At 45.9% G+C, this 25,299-nt stretch overlaps 2 protein-coding genes across 4 annotated transcripts in view; both read left to right on the forward strand.

Moving 5' to 3' along the window:
- The first annotated feature begins 2,881 nt into the window (after nucleotides 1-2,881).
- Nucleotides 2,882-6,839, forward strand: LOC137347217 (uncharacterized). Its single transcript, XM_068011455.1, has 2 exons — nucleotides 2,882-3,149; nucleotides 4,682-6,839. Exons 1-2 carry the CDS (start codon nucleotides 3,093-3,095, stop codon nucleotides 5,090-5,092), a joined length of 468 nt encoding a protein of 155 aa, XP_067867556.1. The 5' UTR covers nucleotides 2,882-3,092; the 3' UTR covers nucleotides 5,093-6,839.
- A 9,695-nt stretch (nucleotides 6,840-16,534) lies between these two features.
- Nucleotides 16,535-25,299, forward strand: part of LOC137346986 (phosphoserine aminotransferase-like) — a 68,380-nt gene continuing 59,615 nt past the window's right edge. For 2 of the 3 annotated variants that reach the window (XM_068010962.1, XM_068010963.1), the window contains exon 1: nucleotides 16,535-16,711. In XM_068010962.1, the coding sequence (XP_067867063.1) occupies nucleotides 16,586-16,711 (126 nt within the window). In that variant the 5' untranslated portion in view covers nucleotides 16,535-16,585. The remainder of the gene's footprint in view (nucleotides 16,712-25,299) is intronic. The other variant, XM_068010964.1, reaches the window with a different exon arrangement.

Raw genomic sequence — 25,299 nt, forward strand, 5'->3', positions numbered from 1 at the left:
AAGATGGCGGGATCCCCAAGGACACACTGAACAGCGAGATCGTCACTGGTTTCAGACTCACCGGCCGTCCATGTCTCCGCTTTAAAGACGTCTGCAAACGTGACATGAAGTCCTGTGACATTGATCACAAGTCGTGGGAGTCAGTGCCAGCGATCGCCAGAGCTGGCGGGCAGTCATAAAGGCGGGGCTAAAGTGTGGCGAGTCAAAGAGACTTAGCAGTTGGCAGGAAAAAAGACAAAGCGCAAGGGGAGAGCCAACTGTGTAACAGCCCCGACAACCAATTTTATCTGCAGCACCTGTGGAAGAGTCTGTCACTCTAGAATTGGCCTTTCTAGCCACTCCAGGCGCTGCTTCACAAACCACTGACCACCTCCAGGCGCTTACCCATTGTCTCTCGAGACAAGGAGGCCAAAGAAGAAGAAAGATTTAGATAAGCTGGAAATAATGTTCTGTGATCAGAAAGTCATACAGATGGAGAGCAGTCTGCTTCCTGCCAACACCCCACCTTTCTGAAAACGAGAATGTGACTTTTAGCACTAGCCAGCTAATCTGGAAGCTCATCCAGGTTAGTGCATACTGCTATAAACCCTAACGTCTATTAAGAATGGAGTTAATTGAGGAAGTGGCAACACAGGTCAGTGTACAGTGAAGCTGGAGATCCACAGCAGCTCCAAACTGGAGCTAAGATTCAAAGTGAAAAGTATATTGTTTTTATTGGTTTCAAACTTGCTTTCTCTGAGGTTAGGTCCAAAGATTTAAGCACATAATCTAGGCCAACACTTGCAGTGTACTACTGAGAAAGTGCTGCACTGGCTAATATCCCGCAACCAATTATCATTGCTGGATGTGGGATCTTGCTCTGCACAAATCCTTTCATTCTCCTTCTTTCTTTCTTTAATGAATTAAAGCAGACACATCCAGTTATGGCTCCTTTTTTAACCAACTGCTTTTATTTCAAGTTAATCACACATCTAAACATTAACTGCAGAGAGAATTTCTGTACTTTTTTCAATTTGTGTGAGAGTGTATGTGGGGGGAATTTAAAAAGGGAACTTTCATATTTCAATCTGTGTGTTAATGCTTTGCTTCGTTACTGGTTCAGTCTTGTTTGATAAAAAACTGATAATTTTGTTGTTCATTAAAGAAACCTGGTTGGTGTATTTTATTCTGGGATAAAGAATAGAGTATATGATTGACGGAATTGGTAACTGGGTAAACATTTTAAAAATATATGTTGTGACCTGTGGAGAAGTGGGACGAGAAAAGACAGTGAACTCCTCCCACCTCAGTCATAACATATTAAAGCCAAAGATCCCATTTGCCTTTTTAACAGTTTTCACAACTTGTCCTGCCACCTTCAAATACTTGTGTACAGATATACCCAAGTCTTTCCATCCCTGCACTCCTTTTAAAATTGTACCATTTAGTTTATATTGTCTTTCCTCATTTATCCTACAAAAAGGCATCATTTCACACTTGTCTGCATTAAATTTCATTTACCTCTTATCTGTCCATTTCACCAGTTTGCCTATGTCCTCCTGAAGGGTGTCACTATTCTCCTCATTTGTTTACTACATTTCTGAGCTTCTTGTCACTTGCAAACTTTGAAATTATGCCCTGTATACTGAAGTCCAAGCTATTAGTATATATCAAAGCAAGCAGTAGTTCTAACACCGACCCCTGCACATCTCCCTCCGGTCTGTAAAACAACCGTTCACGACAACCCTCTGCTTTGTGTCCCTTATCCAATTTTGTATCCATTACTTTAATCCCATGGGCTTCAATCTTGCTAACAAGTCTATTATGTGGTACTTTATAAAACACCATTTAAAAGACCAAATACGAACCATCAACCATACTACCCTCATCAACCCTCTGTGTTACTTAGTGAAACATCATTTGCCTTTAACAAATCCACGCTAGCTTTCATTTATTAGCCCATACTTTTCCAAGTGCCAAAAAGTGCCAATTAATTGTGACCCAGATCATTGTCTCAGTTTCTCCTACATTATCTCCATATTTAGAGGTAAAGCCTGGCTACCCGACCCAAACCCGACTAGACCCAACTACATGTGTCAGGTTCGGGTCGGGTCTATATTCTCAGTCCAGCATTCAGGCTCGGGTCGGGTCGGGCTGGACATTGCTGCTTCCGGGAAGTCACAGGATCAGGCTTACCCATGATTCCCCAAAACTCCATCTGCAGGAATCGCCTGCTGCCGGAACAGATGAAGGAGATTCATGTCAGGTCGGGTTGGGTCGGGCACGAAAAATATTAAAGGACTCGGGCCCCGGTCGGGTTCGCGTTGGCTGTGGTTGGGTTGGGCCCGGGTCAGGTTTTAATTTTATACCTGAGCCAGGCTTTACTGCAAATTTTCCTTTTCAAGCATTTATCCAATTTCCTTTTGAAAGTTAATATTGAATCTGCTTCCACCACCCTTTCAGGCAGTGCATTCCAGATTGCAACAACTCACTGCATAATTTCTTTTCCTCATGGTGCCTCGGTTTTTTTTAGTTGATCACCAACCCCCGCCTCCCCCCACCCCCCCCCCCCCCCCCAACCCCCGGTAGTGGAAACAGATTCTTTGTATTTTTTCCATCAAAACCTTTGCTGATTTTGAATGCCTCTGTATCCATGGCCATGGAAAATCTCTGCTCAAATTCCTTCAATCATTACTTCTCACAAGGAAATTAGAAAGCAGGTATGAAAAATACAAAACAGATGGACAGAGAAAGAACCCCGCCCCACCCCCCCGCCATGAGTCTATGACATCCAGCTGCAACCAGGATCGTGGCCACTAATGCCATGTTCCGCCTCCCCTCATGACACCAGCAGGGTTGATCTCTGAGTGATCAGTATCAGTATTGAAGAGTTGAATTGGATTCCATGGTCTGGCAAGGTAGCTCTGTAATCAAATGCAACATGCAGAATGAGATAACAAATCTACGTAGCGACCTATTCAGCACGGTTGATCATTAACTTATGAAGCTTTAGCCACCCTATAAAGGATCCATATACTGATTAAGTGCACTCGGTGGAGCAGCACAGGAGCCAGAGGCAGCAAATAACATCGTGCACCGAAATAAACTTAACCATGAAGCTTTCCCTCAGCCTCTTCTGCCTCATTGCCATTCTGGTGTTGAAAGACGCGGTATGTATCAAACACAGTCTCCAATTTCACAAATCTTTTCTCAGTTCTTTTTACTCTATTTTTCTCCGTGTGTATCTCCCCTTCTCTGCTCAAAGTGCAGCATCTCACAGAGTCACTGAATTTTTACAGCGTAGAAGGACACCATTCAGCCCATCGTGTTTGCACTGGCTCTCCAAATGAGCAATTCATTTAATACCATTCCCCTGCCTTCTCTCCGTGACCCTTCACATTCTTCCATTTCAGTTAACAGTCTAATTCCCTTTTGAATGCCTCGATTGAACCTGCCTCCTCCACACTCTCAGACAGTGTGTTCCAGACCTTAACCACTCGCTTCTTGAAGAAGTTTTTCCTCATGTCGCTTTTGCTTCTTTTGCCAATCACTTTAAATCTCTGTCCTCTCGTTCTCAATCCTTTCATGAGTGGAAACAATGTTTCCCTATCTACTCTATCCAGATCCCTCATGATTTTGAATATCTCGATCAAATCACCTCTCAGCCTTCTCATCTCCAAGGAAAAAGTCCCAGCTTCTCCAATCTGTCTTCATACCTGAAGTTCCTCATCCCTGGAACCATTCCCGTGAATCTTTTCTGTACTCTCTCCAATGCCCTCAAATCTTTCCTAAAGGGCGAAGCCCAAAACTGGACGTAATACTCCAACTGATGCCGAACTAATCTCAGTGGGGCTCTCAGTTCTTCGGCTACTGGTATCTCGGTCATGTTGCCATTCTTTGTGCTCGAGTCTGGATGCTGAGTGTTGCCACTATTTGACATTGGAGGGAATCACACCAAGCTACTTTTTCCCTCCTTTAGTACAGCAACACTGAAGGCGAAGGATTGCCCCATCTTGGAGCAATTGTGTTGGTACAGACGGGGGATTAAACTTGAGACCTTCTGGTCTGAATTAAGTACCTCGGCCCTCCGACGTCCTCTTTACAGAGCTGCGTGGGGGTTTAATATTAATGCTCAATGCTATGGGTAAAGTATTCCACCCATTGAATACCATTTATGCTGCATGAATGACTGTAAGACCGGGAAACACAGAGGGCTCGATTTCTGATATTCTGGATCAGCTGTCCGTGAAACAAACCACCCGATTTTTTTGTAATGTCTGTAAACACCAATTTTATACTCGGGCAGTAAATTAAAAGTCTACCCCAGCAGGTTTTAACACTCTGCGGTACTGGATGTGTGTCGTAAATGTCCATGTTTCTAAAGCATTTTCAGAGATATAATGTCTGGAATCACACTGTAGGATACTCGGGTACAAACACTCCTCTGCCCACTGCATTAACTCGTTTAAGATAAAGGAGTTTCTACACGAGTACCATATGTGAGATCCCGCCTGTGTCCGGTAAGATTAAAATTACACTTTGTCACTATCACTGGCCAATGGGTGCTAACAAGTTTTTTTGGGCTAATAATTGCACAAGGTGACTTCAATCCCAATACAAGCCTGTTAAGAAATGCCAATTCCAATGCAGTTGTGAATGTTCAATTTCACTATAATTTGCCTTTTCCATTCTTACATTGCAGAATATCTCACCAGTATCGGCAGCAGCAGAAAAACCTAATCCATCCGCAGCAACAGGAAAGCCGGGAACGTCTGCAGCAACAGAAAACCCTAAACCATCCGCAGCAACAGGAAAGCCTAAACCATCCGCAGCAACAGAAAACCCTAAACCATCCGCAGCAACAGGAAAGCCTAAACCATCCGCAGCAACAGAAAACCCTAAACCATCCGCAGCTACAGGAAAGCCTAAACCATCCGCAGCAACAGAAAACCCTAAACCATCCGCAGCAACAGGAAAGCCTAAACCATCCGCAGCAACAGGAACACCAACAGCAAAATCGGTAACACCCACAAATTCCAGTTCGGTGTTCACTTCGACCATGAGTTTGATTCTGGGATCCATGATGGTTTTCTGTCGTATTCAACTCCTGTAGACCTTCACATGAACAAACAGGTTTGTTTGCGGGTCAAACAGAGGCCTGTAAATACAACAGATTTCAGCAGAATGATGGGGGGTCTCGAGTGCTTTCTTTAATCAGCCTGGTAAATTTTGCTGCTAATAAAATCTACTGGGATAAGTTTATTGTGATGCTGATTTGTACTATGCGCGTAACAAATCTTCCTATGATAAAGCTGGATCATTGAGCACATTTTAACATTATTTGATGAGATTTTTCTGAGCGAAATAAATAGTTATTTCTAAGAAGGTTAGTTCGTAACATTCAGGTGGGTTTTGGCTTTTAAATTATCGTTTTATAGATGACATCCCTTTCCACTGATATAATAATGTATGCTCTTGTTTTTGTGCAGTCATTCAATAGTTATTGGCTTACTCACTATTTTAACAATATTAGAGTTCAGTTTAGAATATGTTACGACCAGGTGAGAAAGAGGTTTAGGGTTCCCTTTCAGCCTTCACCCTGGTCTTACTGTAACAGGGTTTTATTTTTAGCTCCCTCTTGGTGAATCCTTGATCACCGCTTTCCAATTATAAGGCAAAGAAACCAGCACATACAGGCTTTCTTAGGTTTAAAGAAGAAAAGTTGAAATTTATGAAACTTAAACTCTCGTTTATGCCTACGGATACACGTTGCGCCCATGCTAGCATGCATATGTGATGCACACATGCAAATAGAGACAGAAAAGAGCAGAAGAATAAAGTGGAAAGGTTTGAGGCAATATCTGAAAAGTTTTTGTTACGGTTCTTCAAGCTCACTGTAGAGTTCTTGATTGTAGGTAGGTCTTGCTTTTCATTGGGGCCTAGTATTCTTCTTAAACCTTGTTTGCTGTAGGAGACTTTTCTCTCTTGGGGTTCATATGTCTTCAGTGGATTCAGAGGTTTGTAAGAAAGAGATGGGAGCAGATAGGAGAGGGACCTTCTCAGTCCAGGAGCAAACAGACTTTCTGCCCAAACTGTTTGTACAAATTCAAAAAACTCAGGTTGCCCAGCAGGTTAGTCATGTGACTAACTGGTTTGACCATATCCGTTTGTGTATTCAGCCATCTTCACAGTCAACCTGGAATGCGAGCTCCCCCACCTTCAGCGTCTGGTGGTCAAAAGTCCATTGTGGGTTGAATGTGTCAGGGAATGGCTGCTTTGTCCTTCCAAACACTATCTGTTAATATGCAAATATCTTTCCAGCCACGGCTGATCTGTTTAACAAGTCCTTTCTTCACTCCAGTAACAGTTTAAAATCAATGTTCATGACAAAATTAATGTGCCTCAATCTTGGCAGGTGGGGGCCTAACATGACAAATAAATGAATCAATGACTTTGCAACAGTGAACAGGGGAAGTTACTGATTGCATTAACCAATTCATTGTCAGTGATATACCTTCCTATGTTAAGTGGCACCAGATGTCTTATGTCAGGCACTGGGTTACTGGTTCAACATATGTTTGAAATTCCTTCTCTACTGTTTTACTGAAGACATTTATTTCAAAAGGACCCAGATGTGAGAGGGATTATTAAGTGGCTATATCATTGCAAAATGAGCATTCATTCAGTTGTTATAATGTGTTGATATGTACCTGAGTTACTCTGATTTTATCTCGATTCCATCATCTCTGGATTCTTCAACCCATAAATTTGGATCATGAATCAATCAATCATTTACATACTGATGATGATGATGTTGTAATATTTATTGTATTACATGCGGAATAAATCATCCTGTTGTTCCTCTGTGTCACACTTTTATTTGCATTGCTTGCTCTTGGAATGTGTTTTACACACTTCACACAAATCGCTGTAGTTCACTGCATTCACCCGCTGTTTTCTCCAGGAAGTGCTGTGTCCAATTTTGTTCGACACATTTGCAGATCACTCAAATCAGATTAACAATAGATCATTGGTTGCTGTCTGTACACGCAGCTAATCTCAATGCTGCCTTAAATCACAGGGCAGTACTTACCTGACTAGCAGATCTAGTTAAAAGGCTTTTCCCTCCGATGGTGAAAAGCAAGTATCGCAATGATGAGTGAAAATATACCGAAAGAAAACCTGCTCGCAATGGGGTGGTTGGCAAAAGTTGGGAACCCGCTTGATTCGGTAGTGGGCTTTGCTGTGGTTCTTTAATGCAGCCGTGGCATTAACATTCCACTTCCAGCCATGGTGTGCTCCTCGTGCTCTATGTGGGAAGCCGGGAACAATTCCAGTGCCCAGGACCAGCATGTGTGCAGGAAGTGTCTCCAACTGCAGCTCCTGGAAGCCTGGGTTTTGGAGCTGAAGTGGCAGCTGGGGACACTGTAGAGCATCCACAAGCTGGAGAGTATCGTGGATAGCACATATAGAGAGGTGGTCACACCGCAGGCTCAGACCCCACAGGCAGGAGGGAAGTGGGTGACCACCAGGCAGAGCAAGAGGACTAGGCAGGCAGTGCAGGAATCTCCTGTGGCTATTCCCCTGCAAAACAGATATACTGCTTTGGATACTGTTGGGGGGAATGGCCTCTCAGGGAAAAGCAGCAACAGCCCAATTCGTTGCACCATGATTGGCTCTGCTGCACAGGGGAGGAGTAAAAAGTGTGGGAATGCAATAGTTATAGGGGATTCAATTGTAAGGGGAATAGATAGGCATTTCTGTGGCCGCAAAAGAGACTCCAGGATGGTATGTTGCCTCCCTGGTGCTAGGGTTAAGGATGTCTTAGAGTGGTTACAGGACATCCTGAAGGGGGAGGGTGAACAGCCAATGGTCATGGTTCACATTGGTACAAACATCGTAGAGGTTAAAAAAAAGGATGCGGTCCTAAAAGCAGAAGATAGGGAGTTAGGAAGTAAGTTGAAAAGTAGGACCTCAAAGGTAATGATCTCAGGATTGCTCCCAGTGCCACGTGCTAGTCAGAGTAGAAATAGCAGGATATATCGGATGAATACTTGGCTGAAGAGATGGTGTGAGGGGGAGGGTTTTAGATTCCTGGGACATTGGGACCGGCTCTGGGGGAGGTGGGACTGGTACAACCTGGATGGGTTACACCTGGGCAGGACTGGAACGGATGTCCTAGGGGGAGTATTTGCTAGAGTGGTTGGGGAAGGTTTAAACTAAAATGGCAGGGGGATGGGAACCTTTGCAAGGAGTCAGAGGAGGGGGGATCAAAGACAAGAACAAAAGACAGTAAAGGGAATAAGAAAAGTGATAGGCAGAGAAATCAAGAGCCAGAATCAAACAGGGCCACAGTGAAAACTAGTGGGCAAGGGCCAAGTAATGTTAAAAAGACAAGCATTAAGGCTTTGTGCCTTAATGCGCAGAGCATTTGCAATAAAGTGGATGAATTAATCGCCCAAAAAGATGGAAACCGGTATGATATAGTCGGGATTATGGAGACATGGCTGCAAGGTGACCAGGGACGGGAAATGAACATCCAGGGATATTCAGTATTTAGGAAGGACAGACAAAAAGCAAAAGGCTGTGGAGTTGCGTTGCTGGTTAAAGAGGGAATTAATGCAATAGTGAGGAAGGATATTAGCTCTGATAACGTGGAATCTGTATGGGTAGAGCTGAGAAACAGTAAGGGGCAAAAAATGTTAGTGGGGGTTGTATATAGACCCCCAAAGTGTAGTGGTGATATTGGGAATGGCATTAAACAGGAAATTAGAGATGCATGTGATAAAGGAACATCTGTAATTATGGGTGATTTTAATCTGCTTATAGATTGGGCAAATCAAATTTGTCACAATACCGTAGAGGAGGAATTCTTGGAGTGTATACGGGATGGTTTTCTGGACCAATACGTTGAGGAATCAACCAGAGAACAGGCCATCCTAGACTGGGTATTGTGTAATGAGAGAGGAATAATTGACAATCTAGTTGTGCGAGACCCCTTGGGGATGAGCGAACATAATATGATAGAATTCTTCATCAAGATGGAGAATGACATAGTTGATTCTGAGACGAGGGTCCTGAATCTTAGTAAAGGAAACTACGAAGGTATGAGGCTATGATGGATTGGGAAACGTTACTTAAAGGGACGACGGTGGAAAGGCAATGGCAAACATTCAAAGAGTGCATGGATGAACTACAACAATTGTTTATTCCTGTCTGGTACAAAAGTAAAATGGGAAAGGTAGCCAAATCATGGCTTACAAGGGAAATTAGAGATAGCATTAGATCCAAGGAAGAGGCATATAAATTTGCCAGAAAAAACAACAGACCTGAGGATTGGGAGCAGTTTAGAATTCAGCAAAGGAGGACCAAGGGATTGATTAAGAAGGGGAAAATAGAATATGAGAGCAAGCTTGCGGGGAACATAAAAACTGACTGTAAAAGTTTCCATAGGTATGTGAAGAGAATAAGATTAGTGAAGACAAATGTAGGTCCCTTACAGTCAGAAACAAGGGAATTTATTATGGGGAACAAATAACTGGCTGACTAACTAAATGCATACTTTGGTTCAGTCTTCACAAAGGAGGACGCAAATATCATACCAGAAATGTTGGGGAACACAGGGTTTAGTAAGAGAGAAGAACTGAAAGAAATCAGTATTAGTAGAGAAATGGTATTGGGGAAATTGATGGGATTGAAGGCCAATAAATCCCCAGGGCCTGATGGTATGCATCCCAGAGTACTTAAGGAAGTGGCCCGAGAAATAGTGGATGCATTGATGGTCATCTTCCAAGATTCTATAGACTCTGGAACAGTTCCTACAGATTGGAGGGTAGCTAATGTAACCCCACTATTTAAAAAGGGAGGTAGAGAGAAAGCAGGGAATGATAGACCAGTCAGCCTGATGTCAGTATTGGGGAAAATTCTAGAGTCCATCATCAAAGATTTTATAGCAGAGCACTTGGAGAACAGTGGTAGAATTGGACAGTCAGCATGGATTTACGAAAGGGAAATCATACTTGACAAATCTACTAGAATTCTTTGAGGATGTAACTAGCAGAGTTGATGAGGGGGAGCCAGTGGATGTGGTTTATTTGGACTTTCAGAAGGCTTTCAACAAAGTCCCACATAAGAGATTGGCATGTACAATTAAAACGTATGGGATTGAGGGTAGTGTATTGCGATGGACAGAAAATTGGTTGGCGGACAGGAAACAAAGAGTAGGGATAAATGGGTCTTTTCCGAATGGTAGTGACTAGTGGTGTACTGCAGGGATCGGTGCTAGGACCACAGCTATTCACAATATATATTAATGATTTAGATGAGGGAACTAAATGTAATATCTCCAAATTTGCAGATGACATAAAACTGGGTGGGAGGGTGAGTTGTGAAGAGGATGCAGAGAGACTTCAGGGTGACTTGGACAAGTTGAGTGAGTGGGCAAATGCATGGCAGATGCAGTATAGTGTGGATAAATGTGAGGTTATCCACTTTGGTAGCAAAAACAGGAAGGCAGATTATTATCTGAACGGCTATAAAATGAGAGAGGGGAATATGCAATGAGACCTGGGTGTTTTATCGTACACCAGTCACTGAAGGTAAGCATGCAGGGGCAACAGGCGGTAAAAAAGGCAAATGGTATGTTGGCCTTCATAGCGAGAGGATTCGAGTACAGGAACAGGGATGTCTTGCAATTATACAGGACCTTGGTGAGGCCACACCTGGAATATTGTGTGCAGTTTTGGTCTCCTTATCTGAGGAAGGAGGTTCTTGCTATAGAGGGAGTGCAGCGAAGGTTTACCAGACTGATTCCTGGGATGGCGGGACTGACGTATGAGGAGAGATTGAGTCGGTTAGGATTATATTTGCTGGAGTTCAGAAGAGTGAGGGGGGATCTCATAGAAACCTATAAAATTCAGACAGGACTTGACAGGATATGCAGGAAGGATGTTCCTGATGGTGGGGGAGTCCAGAACCAGGGGTCATAGTCTAAGGATACGGGGTAAACTTTTCAGGACTTAGATGAGGAGAAATTTCTTCACCCAGAGAGTGGTGAACTTGTGGAATTCGCTACCACAGAAAGCAGTTGAGGCCAAAACATTGTATGTTTTCAAGAAGGAGTTAGATATAGCTCTTGGGTTTAAAGGGATCAAAGGATATAGGGCGAAAGCGGGAACAGGTTACTGAGTTGGATGATCAGCCATGATCATAATGAATAGCGGAGCAGATTCGAAGAGCCAAATGGCCTACTCCTGCTCCTATTTTCTATGTTTCCAGGTTTCGCAGCTGTTACGGGGACGTGGTGAGGGGTGTGGGTGGTCCCCACTGTTCAACTCCGGCCTGACCGCAGCAAATGATTTTTGATATCAGGATTTAACCCCTTTGTGTTTTATTTGTCAAATAAACAGACTGCGACAGGTTTTTTTGTTGGTTTCAAACAGAAGATTAATTATTTATTGAGCAATATGCCTTATCCTGAAATTGTTGCAACTGCACCCACTCACACATTCAAAGGAAGGATTTCCAGTTAAAGGCACCCTGACAGGGGATCAGAGTGGCTGAATTCTATATTGCTTCCTGAGGCTTCAGCAATCATAGGAATGGAAAGGAGACTTAAAAGGCTGCCCCCCTCCCCAACCAGGTCTCTGACTCTTCCCTGGAGGTCATGCTTGGTGATCTGAAGTGCTGTTTCCTGCGAATAGAAGGAAGAAGCCAGCTCTCAAACCAAGCAGGTGTGGATGGATGTGGCCGAGGATGTGAGCAGAGAGTCTGGTCCCTCGAGCCTGGATACAGTGCCCCAATGAGGTTCAAGAACCTCATGAGGGTGGGAAAGTGAGTGGCATCTCACTTTCAGGTGCCAACCCCCACACTCTGACTTCCTCAGCATTCTCCTGTACAGCACTCCTCAGACCAACACAACTTGCAGCTTCAACCATTCCTCTCTCTCAAGGCGCCTCCTTGCATTCCCATCTGAATAGCCAACACTCACCCTCATCATATTGACGATCCCTCACAGTCTCCTTTCACCAACATTGTCATTGCATCCTCTCTGCACAACTTATTTTTCGCACTCATAACTCTCTGCTTTCTCTCCTCACAGGAGAAGAGAGCACACAATTCCACAGAGAGGCAGAGAACTGAAGGTGGCCCTCCAGTGATAGCCAACTTGCGGGCCAATGGCAATGAATGCCCACCAGGCCCACAGTGAAAGAGGTCTTGCTCTCGGAGGCTGCAGATATCAGTAACGGCCTGCCGTGTAAGCTTGAGCCTTGTGTCATGCTCACATAAGGAGCAATTATGAACTATAAAAATGAACTGATGAATTAACCTCCCAAAAATGGACACACTTTTGCTACCAGTCAAAATGGAGTAAGAGGTCAGGTGACCTCTCCTGTACTGCAAATATACATAGTGACTGCTGGAGACTGAACCCATGATCATGTCTGGACTAGCCTCCAGCCTTGAAGAAAGCATGAGAAATGCTAATGGCCCCATTCAATGTTAATGGCTACCTTTTTCAACCAGTTGGACTAACAATAACCTTTGCAGACCTAGAGTCTCCAGACTCAAACTTAGGATAATAGGTGTGACCAGACACCACTTTATCAAGATGAGCAACATTCAAACACCATTGTCTAACAATGGCCACACATTCAGAGACATTGTATGAAACAGCAGGGGAGAGCAACTTTGGTCACCTGACAGAAATCAAGCCTGATATGTTTTTTTAAAAAAAGAGACGTTTCTATGCAGAAAACGAGAGCAGAGAAAAAGCTAGCAGCCTGGAGGCTGAGAGAGATCGATTCCAACCAAGAAGACTCTGCTGAATACCATCTTTAAAAAAACTACCTAGAGGCAGAGACAAAAAGGTGACCTTTGAAAACTCGCCATCTGAGAGACTGAAACAGGATCTTTGGAAATGGACTGTAATTTAACCAAAGAAGTCTGCAGCCAAGCATCCATCCACTGAAACTCTCCAAAGCTTGACTCCAGTGAACCAGGAGAAAAGGAAGAACAGGCCTGCACCGTTTAAATTTTCCTCCTAGGAAAACAAACGAAGTTTCACAATGACCTCTTTTTAAAAGCACTAAACCTAAATGCATGCTATCTTTTAAATTTCTATCTTCCCTTGTGCGTGTGCATGTATGTGCATGTGTGTGTAGGTGAAGTTGCAAATTTTCGGGGTTTGGTTTAATAAACGTTTATCTTTCTTTGAACCTATGAGAAAACCTGTCATTTGTCTGTTTATTGGCCATTAAAATGCTCAAGGGCTAAAACACCATTCTAATAAAAACACCGCAGTCAGTTGAGAGGTGAAAAGGGAAACCACCCCTATAATTTCCCCCCATCCACAACAGCTTATCCTCTTCCTGTAGACCATGTGTTGTCTTCTTGGAGCTAGATCTCTGTGTCCATCCCCCTCTGCCCTGTGGAGCGGCATGTGGCTGAGGGGAAGGCTGCTCATGTTGCTCCTGTTGTTACTCATCAGAAATCCTACATGGAGCTGCATTAGCTGCCCCTGTGCTGCAGTGAAGGCTGACAGCAGGAGAGATCAAATCGAGATGAGTAAAGTCTAAGGGAGGTGCGATGACTCCTAAAAATTTGGAAATCACCTGTGAAGCAGTGGAGTCGGGGTCTCTGAACAAGTGCTGGGAGCACAAAGCTTTCAGATAGGCAGTCCAGCAGCTATGCAGTTTCATTGTTTAAAGGGTTTCAAGCCTGTAGGTTTCATTGAACAATGAGATCCTGCCTTGATGACCATGGCGAGTTTCACACAGCTTAGGAAATTCATTCACTGGTTGGTAAAGGTGCTTTTGATGGAAACCTGTTGTGGCAAAGTTTGTACTGTGGCATGTTATTCGAGGTGCTGTGGTGAGTTGGTGCATCTATTCACCGAGGGCAGAGGATTTATTCACCTGTACACACCAAGGGCTGAGTTTTATGGGTCCCCCTGAGATGGGGCCAGAGACAGGGGGCCCATGGAATTGCAACGGGAGGCAGGGGCCGGAGGGCTTATCACCTCACTTACCTGTGGTCTGGGTCTCTAGCACTGGGCCTGGGTCCAAGGCCTCTGTAGTACGGGGAGGATAGTCAATACTGAGTCTTTAAAGGGATGGGGATCCCAGCACCAGTCACTTAAGTGCCGGAAGAACATAAGATCATGCCAGTGTGGGGTGGGGAGGAGTGGTGGGGGCTCAGAAGAGCTGAGGTGAGGCTCCTCCCCCCTTTTCGGCCCAGCACTGGGAGTCGTGCTGGTGCCACAAAATCCAGCCCCAGGTCTGCACAAGCTATTGGGACTGTAGTTTCAGTGCCTCTGCGTTTGCAACACGATCAACAAATGGAGCAGAAGCTGCAGAAAGGGGAAGCTCCATAAAGAGGAAGGGGAGAAGGGTTCTCTATGTAATGCACTATCCACCACAAGTTTTCAGACAGCATTTCTCATACCTCCATCTTTCTTTTTATTCATTCATGGGACATGGACATCACTGCAAGGTAACTCAGATTCAACAAGGAGGCGGTCACAGAAATGTCCCACCATCTTCAAGATGATGTTACAACTAGGTGATGAAGGGGTCTCAGGCTCCCCTTTCGCCCCTTCTCTGGTTTGACTGCAACAGGGTTTATTCTTTTAAAACAGTGATTTAGCTTACCACCTCAGTGAGCCTTTGCTCCTGTTCCTTGAATATAATTGCAAGTGAACCAATCAGACAGGTTTTCTTGCATTTAAATAAGAAAGATGTAAGTTTATTAACCTTATCACTCTAAACCAGTTAAAATTACTGAAATACACGATGCCTCCACACTCACATTCACACGAGAGGCGCACACACACACAAATAGATTATGGAGGGGAAAAACAGAGTTGGGAGGTTGAAGTAAAGTCTATAATAAATGGAATTCAAATACTGAGTCTCAGTGTCTTTAGTTGAAGTTAAAGTCTTGAAGTCCTCACTGGGCCATTGGCAAAATTCGGGGTTGCTTCTCTGGTTCCGGAAGGCAGGAGAGGGGCTTTATACGTGTCTCCTGGTTGTTGACTGTAAGGGTCTGTAGTCTTGAGGCTTAGTAGCTGCCACTGAGGCTTCTCTGGGATTTGCTGGAGAGAGAGAGAGAGAGAGAAAGAGAGGAGATGTTCCTTCCTGGAGTTCAGTTACTTTCTGAGGCACAATTCACAAACGCTCAGAGTTACACATGCAGTGTTGTCATGTGACCACCTCTGTTTGAAACAGCACCTTCTGGAATGATTGTTGAAATTCAAGGCTGTTCAGACATACTTGGTAAGTGTGTGAGTGGGGGGTGGGGGTGCGGTTGGTGTTGGCTCTTTCAAAGTCAATGGGTGTTGATGGCTTTTGATGATCAACACTGACAAAACCATTCTCGGTAATTTAATCAGCGAGCACCCCAATTGTTCTGGCTAGATTGGGTAAGCACCTCTGTGCAGTCGGGCTTTGGCTTTTCATGTGCAAATTCGTGCTTGGCCATCTTTAGCTGCTCTGTTCTGTTTTTAAAAAGTTATTTGTAATGATGTCCAGTAAAAGTCTCAGACAAAGTTCCATATGACAAAATTAATATTTCCATGCAGCATGTGTGATTTCCGTTACAATGACCTGCAGCCTCCAGGCGAGGTTGGCGCTGCCAGTGGCTATAAATGTCACATTGGCATTAAACTTCAGATCATTTCAGGGGGGAGCGGGTGATATAGCAAACATCTTCCAGTACGCCATCCATCACTGCATCCGGGTGCTGAAGGAGGCTCGATGTACAAAGAGAGGCTATTTCATCATGTACTCTCTAAGCAGAGAGAAGCAGAATGAGTCGGCATAAGAATTTGCAAGGATAGCAGAATTCCCAATGTTCCAGGGAGCCATCGACTGCATGCACATGGCTCTGTGGGCTCTACATACCAACATGGAAAGATATAGGAACTGCACGGACTAGCTTCAAGACAGAAAGCAGAGAATGGGAATAATGGGTAGTTATTCAGAGTGGCAGAAGGTGGGAAGAGGTGTTTCACAGGATCAGTGTTGCTGTTCACTATTTACATTAATGATTTGGACTTTGAAATCAAAAACACAATTTCTAAATTTGCAAATGGCAACAAATTGGCAGGGACAGTCAATACTGAGGAGGACTGCAACAAACTAGGGGAGGATATTAATAAACTTTCAGAATGGGCAAATAATTGTCAAATGAAGTTCAACACAGATGAATGTGAGGTTGTACATTTTGATAAAAGAGTAGGGAGGTCACTTATTACTTGGAAGGTGCGAGTCTAGGTGGGGTAATGAAACAAAGAGATCTCAGAGTACAAATATACCAATCACTAAAAGTTGTGACACAGGTGAGTAAGGCCATTTATAAAAAGCAAACAAAGCAACCAAGCACTAGGCTTTATTTCTAGAGGGGTAGAATTGAAAAGTAGGGAAGTTATGCTCAACCTGTATCAAGCCTTAGTTGGCCACACTTAGGGCTGGATTTTGAGCTGGAGGTGGGGCTCGCAGTGCGGGCCATAAAGGCAGGGTGAGCCCAGCCTCTGCCTTTTCATGCACCGCAGAGCGATCCTCCAGTCTTTTTAAATCAGAGTTTCAAGAGATGGGATCCCGCCTCCATGAGTAGCCGGCCAAATAGAGGGCCGGCAGCTCAACAGTATTGGCAGCCACACCGAGAGTGGTTGCCATTTCCGGTACTGCAGAGGCCTCAGCCCCAGGCCCATCGCTGGAACCCTAGACAAGAGGTAGGTGAGGCAGGCTCGCCTAGGCCAGTCCGGAAGGCCCTGGTGAGGTGGGGGCTAGGGGGTGGTCTTGCAGTCCAGGGGGAGGGGGGCCGAAGGTGGGGGGGAATTGGTTCCCTGTGGGGGTCTTCTGAGGTCCATAAATTGTTACAAGGTGACTTCCCCCTGTGGCAGAGGTCTCCCCCACTGCTGGTAAAATCCTAGTGGCAGGGGGAAGAGACCCTTAATTGGCCACTTAAGGGCCTCAGTCATCGAGTGTTACAGAGAAAATGTTCCCACTTGTGGGGAAGAGCATAACTGGAGGCCATCAATATAAGAAAATCACCAAGAAATTCAACAGGGAATTCAGAAGAAACTTCTTTACCCAAAGAATGGTGAGAATGTGGATTTTGCTACCATAATGAGTGGTTGAAGTGAATTGTATAGATGCATTTAACAGGAAGCTAGACAAGCGTATGAGGGATAAGGGAATAGAGAGTTACACTGATAGATTTAGATGAGGAAAAATGGGAGGAAGCTCAAGTGGAGCATAAATGCCAACATGGATTGGTTAGGCCGAATGGCTTGTTTCTGTGTTGTATTTCCTATGTAATCCTATGTAAAGCAAAATCCTGGGTTAAATACATAATTAATTGACGATTTGAATATTTAAATTACACACCTGACAACTTCATGGGTGTTTCCTGCCCCAGTTAAACCTTGAAGTGGGCAGGATTAAGTTGGGTTCCCGACCCATTGACACTTTTCAGGGTTTTAAAACACTGGCCGCACCCGAACCTGCTCCACCACACCACTTGACAGTTAAAATTCTGCTTGATGTCCAAGAATGACGAGGAATTAATTTCCAAGGAAAGGCATGCAGCATTAAAACTGGAATAATTTAAGACATAATCTGAAACTCTTTTGAACAGCTGGTTGTTAATGTTCTTGTATTCAGTCCATGAACCATCACATTTATTGCAGCAATGAACAAAAAATGTACAAACAACCTTTGAACTGAATTCGATTTTATTCAAGTCTCGGGCATTTTATAATGAGGAAGATGTTGAAATTACAGGTGTAGTCAATTAATCATTAACTTCGATTCAGGATGAGTGTTTTACATGGACACACTCAGTTACGTGTGATGCCCAGTCATTGTATTGATGGAATACCATGGAGATAGTCATCTGAGAACTGGGAAATTTAGAGGAGGAACCAAGGATCATGGTGAAAGGGTTGGGAAAGATAATGAGAAAAGTAGTTAATGCCAAAGTTGCATCTTAAGTCCAAGTCAGCCTTGAACCAGTGGCTGCCCTCCCAGGCCCCCATTTTAATGAGCAGGTGGGATTTTGTATCTGATTGGAACCCTGAAGCGAGTGGCCCTATCCACATGTAACTGAGGGGCAGGGTAAAATTGATCAATCCTTATTTGCATAAATTTGCTCAGACTCCTGACTGATCTTGGCCGGATCTGCTACCAGGAAAGCAAGTGGGATAGGGAATACGATGGTAGGAGGCAGCAGTTGGGGAGGCACAGTAATGCTCTCCAGGTGTCAGGTAGGTGGTAAGAAGAGGGAGGTCATGGAAATGAAGGTTGAAACCTTCCTTGTGGGGCCTGATGGAGGCAGTGCTGTACCTGGCTGGGTTTTGTGGATCATCAAGGCATTGTTTGAAATGAACCCTCAGACTTCCAGGGTGTGCCACTCACTTCAAATCCTGAGCACACACTGTACCTGTATTCCCGTTAAAATAGAGACCCATAGAACTCCTTATTTCCTGTTCCTTCCACAGCATAACCTTGGGTCTGGTAGGGTAGTGGTTACATTACTAGGCGAATAATCCAGAGAAGGTGAGTTCAGATGCCACGTGGCAGTTTGGGATGTGAAATCAGTTTAAAAAATAGGGAAATTAAAAAGCTGGAATCAGTAAAGGTGACAATGAAGCTGAAACGAAAACAGAAAATTCTGGAAACACACAACAAGTCAAGCAGCATCTGTGAAGAGATAGAGTTAACGTTTCAGGTTATGACCTTTCATCAGAACAATGAAGCTGTCGGATTGTTGTAAGAATCCAACTGTTTAACTAATGTCCTTTAGAGAAAGAAACCTACCATCCTGACTGATGTGGGCCTAGATGTGACTTGAGTCCCACACCAATATAGGTTGACAACTGCCATCTGATGTAGTCTCCAAGCCACTCAGTTGTATTAGGGTGACTAGGGATGGGTGAAAAATGCTTCCTTTGCCGGTGATGCCAACATCCTGAGAATGAATAATAACAGAACCCCGGAAATGCTGACAATTCAAAATAAAAACATGCAGCTGGAAGGCAGCCCTGAAAATAAACATTCAACCAAGACCACGGTTTTGAGGGATTGAAGAAGTTAAAGTCCTTTTTATTACACTGGGTTGCAGCATTTTTATCAGGTATCCAGTAGGGAATTCAGGAGAACCTCCTTACCCAGAGAGTGATTAGAATGTTGAACACACGACCACAAGGAACAGTTGAGTCAAATAGCATAAATATATTTCAGGGGAAGCTAGATAAATACAAGAAGGAAAAAGAAAGACTTGCATTTATATAGCGCTTTTCACAACCACAGGACGTCCAAAGTGCGTAACAGCCAAAGAAGTCCTTTGTGAAGTGTAGCTACTCTTGTGATTTAGGAAGAAAAGAATCGAAGGATATGTTGATCGGGTGGGAGAGAGAGTGGGAAGAGGTTACTGTGGAGCATAGACACTGCCATAGACCTGTTGGGCCAAAAGGTCTGTTTCTATGCTGTAAATATTTTGTAATACTTTGTATCAATGAAAACTGAAACCTTGGACTAAATTTTAAGGGAACAAAGTGGACGGGAATGGAGAATGCCTTGCGCCCATGGTCAAGAGGAGGGTTTGCAGGTCTGCACAAATGTCCTGCAGACTCTGAGTGCTCTGCTGGATGTAGCTCCCATTGAAGCCACTAATCTCTCAACAGAGGATGCCACTCATGCACCAGTCAGAGACAATGTCGTGCTCACGGCCTGAATAGACTCCTCCATTGTCCATGCCTGGGTGGGCATTGCCTCGGCATTTCTGCCAGATGTTGCTGGATCTCTCGCTGCAGTTGCAGCATTTTCCATGAAGCTGCCAAGACCAGAGGCATGTCATGGGCCTGGGGCTCAGCATAGCCCTGACCCCCATACAATCCCCCAATTGTCAGAGACCTGGAGCCCTGACCCCCTCACAGTCTCCTGAGTGTCATAGACCTGGAGCCCTGAACCCCTCACAGTCTCCTGACTGTCAGAGGCATGGAGCCCTGACCCCCTCACAGTCTCCTGACTGTCATAGACCTGGAGCCCTGAACCCCTCACAGTCTCCTGACTGTCAGAGACATGGAGCCCTGACCCCCTCACAATCCCCCAACTGTCAGAGACCTGGAGCCCTGACCTTCTCACAGTCCCCCAACTGTCAGAGACCTGGAGCCCTGACCCCCTCACAATCCCCCAACTGTCAGAGACCTGGAGCCCTGACCTTCTCACAGTCCCCCAACTGTCAGAGACCTGGAGCCCTGACCCCCTCACAATCCCCCAACTGTCAGAGACCTGGAGCCCTGACCCCCTCACAGTCTCCTGACTGTCAGAGACTAGGGCCCTGACCCCCTCACAGACCCCTGACTGTCAGAGACCTGGAGCCCTGACCCCCTCACAGTCTCCCAACTGTCATAGACCTGGAGCCCTGACCCCCTCACAGACTCCTGACTGTCAGAGACTAGGACCCTGACCCCTCACAGTCCCCCAACTGTCAGAGACCTGGAGCCCTGACCCCCTCACAATCCCCCAACTGTCAGAGACCTGGAGCCCTGACCCCCTCACAGTCCCCTGACTGTCAGAGACCTGGAGCCCTGACCCCCTCACAGTCTCCCAACTGTCATAGATCTGGAGCCCTGACCCCCTCACAGTCTCCTGACTGTCAGAGACTAGGGCCCTGACCCCCTCACAGTCCCCCAACTGTCATAGACCTGGAGCCCTGACCCCCTCACAGTCCCCCAACTGTCAGAGACCTGGAGCCCTGACCCCCTCACAGTCCCCCAACTGTCAGAGACCTGGAGCCCTGAACCCCTCACAGTCATAGAGTCATAGAGTCGTACAGCACAGAAACAGGCCCTTTGGCCCACTGCGTCCATGCCGACCATAATGCCTATCTATACTAATCCCACCTGCCTGCATTAATTCCATATCCCTCTTTGCCTTGCTCATTCAAGTACCTGTCCAGAAGCCTCTTAAATGTTGCTACTGTTCCTGCCTTCACCACCTCCTCAGGCAGCTCAATCGAGATACCCACTATTCTTTGTGTGAAAAATTTACCCCTTTGATCCCCTTTAAACCTCCTCCCTCTCACATTAAATCTATGCCCTCTAGTTTTAGTCACCCCTACCATGGGAAACAGACTCTGGCTATCTACCCTATCTATGCCTCTCATAATTTTATATACCTCAATCATGTCCCCTCTCAGCCTCCTTTGCTCTAGGGAAAACAGACCCAGCCTATCCAATCTCTCTTTATAACTCAAGCACTCCAAACCAGGCAACATCCTTGTGAATCTTTTCTGTACCCTCTCTAGCTTACTCACATCTTTCCTGTAGTGCGGCGACCAGAACTGCACAAAGTACTCCAAATGCAGCCGAACCAAAGTTATGTACAACTGTAACATGACGTCCCAGCTCTTGTACTCAATGCCTCGGCCGATGAAGGCAAGCATGCCAAACGTCTTCACCACCCTGTCTACCTGCGTTGCCACTTTCAGGGAACTATGCACTTGCACCCCAAGGTCTCTCTGCTCAACAACACTCCCCAGGACCCTGCCATTCACTGTATACGTGCTGCCCTGGTTTAACTTCCCAAAATGCATCACTTCGCGTTAAATTCCATTTGCATTCACATCCAAGTCATTAATATATATTGACAGTCCCCTGACTGTCAGAGACCTGGGGCCCTGAACCGTCACAGTTCCCCGAAGGTCAGAGACCTGGGCCCCTGATCTGTCACAGTTCCCCGACTGTCAGAGACCTGGGCCCCTGATCTGTCACAGGCCCCTGACTGTCAGAGGCCTGGGCCCCTGATCTGTCACAGTTCCCCTAAGGACAGAGACCTGGGCCCCTGATCTGTCACAGGCCCCTGATTGTCAGAGACCTGGGGCTCTGTCCCCCTCACAGTCCCCTTACTCTCAGAGACCTGGGGCCCTGCTCCCCCTCACAGTCCCCCGAACGTCAGAGACCTGGGCTGTCACAGCCTGCATCATCTGTACAGGCCTGTGTGTGCGGTGCTCACCACGTTGTGTGCCCATATCTAAACTTGAGCATAAACCCAGGTGAGGTGATTATGGTGTGTCGGAGGGAGAGAGCTGAGTGTCAGAGAGATAGAGAACGGAATATCAGAGAGTCACAGAGCGGAGTGTCAGAGCGACATAGAGCTGAGTATTGGAGCGGGCACAGCACTGAAGGAACTGTCACACTCACGTAAACTGCAGTGATAAAAATGTGGAACCCAACTTGAAGAGTTGTAAAAATTTACTTTTCCTTTAAAAACATGGACAATATGCTGCAAAATGGTCGCCAAAGGTCAAACAACTTGGCCCTGCATGTTTAAACTGTTATACTGTCTGTTAAGGACAAAAGGATACATTCTAAGCTAAGAGGTGTCAATTACACCCATCCTGAACCTATCAAGATTCATGTTTGAATTGAATGGGTTCTTCTGAAACAAAGAAGGTGTGAAGTAGGCACATCCTGGGCCATTGTTGTCACCACAGGGAGGGGGCTTGTATCTCCCAACAGAGGCAACATTCTGACCTTAAAAAGTAGCTCTCTGGAGCGAAAGAGAGAGAGAGAAAATGAGAACAACATCACAACAGCCTATCCAGCTGAGAGATGAGATTCAGCACAAGCCAAAGAAGAAGCCCAAGCTTTGTTAAAACCCTAGTAACAAAAACACTTGCTGCAGTCAGTTGGGAGCTGAGCAGTGAGAATCACCAACACCCTGTACCACCTGGCCATAACAAATCAGATTGAAGCATTTGAAAAGGGCTCCATCAATAATGTAGAGGTAAGAGTCGTTGAGTCATTTACAGCATAGAAGGAGGCCACTTGGCCCATCAAATCCATGCTTGCTCTCCACGGAGCAATCCAGTCAGTTGCACTTCCCTGCAAATTTATTTCCTTCAAGTGTCCATCCAATTTCCTTCTGAAATCGTTGATTGTCTCCACTTCTACCACCCTTGTGGGCAGCGAGTTCCAGGCCATTACCACTTCAATCTGATTTGTTATGGCCAGGTGGTACAGGGTGTTGGTGATTCTCACTGCTCAGCTCCCAACTGACTGCAGCAAGTGTTTTTGTTACTAGGGCACAGTGGCGCAGTGGTTAGCACCGCAGCCTCACAGCTCCAGCGACCCGGGTTCAATTCTGGCTACTGCCTGTGTGGAGTTTGCAAGTTCTCCCTGTGTCTGCGTGGGTTTCCTCCGGGTGCTCCGGTTTCCTCCCACATGCCAAAGACTTGCAGGTTGATAGGTAAATTGGACATTATAAATTGCCCCTAGTATAGGTAGGTGGTAGGGAAATATAGGGACAGGTGGGGATGTGGTAGGAATATGCAGTTAGTGTAGGATTAGTATAAATGGGTGGTTGATGGTCGGCACAGACTCGGTGGGCCGAAGGGCCTGTTTCAGTGCTGTATCTCTAAATAAATAAAAATAAATAAATAAATACCACCTGCTGCGTAAATAAGTTGTTCCTCACATTACCCCTGCACCTCTTGCCCAAAACCTTCAATCGGTGTCCCCTTGTCCTTGTACCATCGGTTAATGGAAACAGTTTTGCCTTGGTCTAACTTATCATAATATTGGTAGGCGAGGAACAGAAACTAAGGGCTGGATTTTGCGGCAAGGATGCAGATCCCGGTAGGGGCACTGGAAGCGGGTACTGCTTCCACTCGAGTGTTCAAACGCCGGCAGCACGCAATCTCATGGCGGCTGACCAATTAACTCTGGGGAGGTGCTGGAGGTGGGGGAGGGGGGAGGCATCCAATTGAACAGCAGAGGCGGTAAGCGAGGCAGTGATGGCATCAGGTAACACTGCTGCAGGTATGGGCGCCATATTTAAAGGGCTGCCAGCCCTGCACTCACTGCTGTCTGCTCAAAAAGAGATTCTGCCTGACTGCTGCCTGCTGCCAAGGAGCTGAACAAAAGCAAGAAGGCAGAAGGAAAGTCCCTCATGGCCCTAAGGTTCTGCGATGCCTCCCTGCAGGTTCTCCTCCAAGTTGCAAAGGCAAGGCGGGAGGTCCTCTTCCCCAGGGATGGGAAAAGACCAACCCGCCTGACAAAGCAAGCCTGCACAGAGATTGCAAAAGAGGTCAGCAGCCATGGGGTACCCAGAGAACATGGATACAGTGCCACAAGTGTGTCAACGACCACCGTTGGTCTGCCAAGGTGAGTACTCCATACCTCTTTTCCCTTTGGGGCTTACATGCGGCAACGTGAGAGGGCACACTTGGTGGCAGGTGAGTGACCACCCCGTCAGTGGCAAAGGGGTCAGGAAGAAGCATATCCTGCCCGAGGCATGGCTGCATCTCGGTGAGAGGTGCCCGTCTGTGATTGGTGATCCTTAAAAGGTCCCTCAAGAGTGGCCGCACGCAAGAGGCATTCATGTGTCCCTGTTATGAAACCCTGGGCTGCCACTATCATAGGCATTGTGCTTCTCTCCATGGGGAAACCAATCGTCTTTTTTCTCGTGACAGCAAACAACAGCGAGGAAAGGGCCAAGACCGGCTGAGAGATGCCGTACCTGCAATTCCTGACACCCATGCAGGAGGAGGCCTTGGAAATTGTCTTCTTTTTATTCATTTCATGCGATGTGGGCATTGCTGGCAAGTCCAGCATTTGTTTCCCATTCCTAATTGCCCTTGAGAAGGTGATGGTGAGCTGCCTTCTTGAACCGCGGCAGTCCATCTGGTGCGGGTACACCCACAGTGCTGTTAGAGAGGGAGTTCCAGGAGTGAAGGAACAGCGATATATTTCCAAGTCAGGATGGCGTGCGGCTTGGAGGGAAACTTGCAGATGGTGGTGTTCCCATGTGTCTGCTGCCCTTGTCCTTCTAGATGGAAGAGGTCGCGGGTTTGGAAGGTGCTGTCGAAGGAGACTGGTGAGTTTCTGCTGTGCATCTTGTAGATGGTACATATTACTGCCACTGTGTGCCAGTGGTGGAGGGAGTGAACGATGAAGGCAGTGGATGGGATGCCAATCAAGTGCGCTGCTTTGTCCTGGGTGGTGTTGAGCTTCTTGAGTGTTGTTGGAGCTGCACCCATCCAGGCAAGTGGACAGTATTCCATCACACTCTTGACTTGTGCCTTGTAGATGGTGGACAGGCTTTGGGGAGTCAGGAGGGGAGTTACTTGCCACAGAATTCCTAGTCTCTGACCTGCTCTTGTAGCCACAGTATTTATGTGGCTGGTCCAGTTCAGTTTCTGGTCAGTTTTCAGGATGTTGATAGTGGGGGATTCAGCAATTGGAAATGGCACTGAATGTGAAGGGAAGATGGTTAGATTTTCTCTTGTTGGCAGTTTCATTGCTTGGCACTT

The sequence above is a fragment of the Heterodontus francisci genome, chromosome 31, assembly GCF_036365525.1.
Source record: "Heterodontus francisci isolate sHetFra1 chromosome 31, sHetFra1.hap1, whole genome shotgun sequence".
Taxonomy (NCBI): domain Eukaryota; kingdom Metazoa; phylum Chordata; class Chondrichthyes; order Heterodontiformes; family Heterodontidae; genus Heterodontus; species Heterodontus francisci.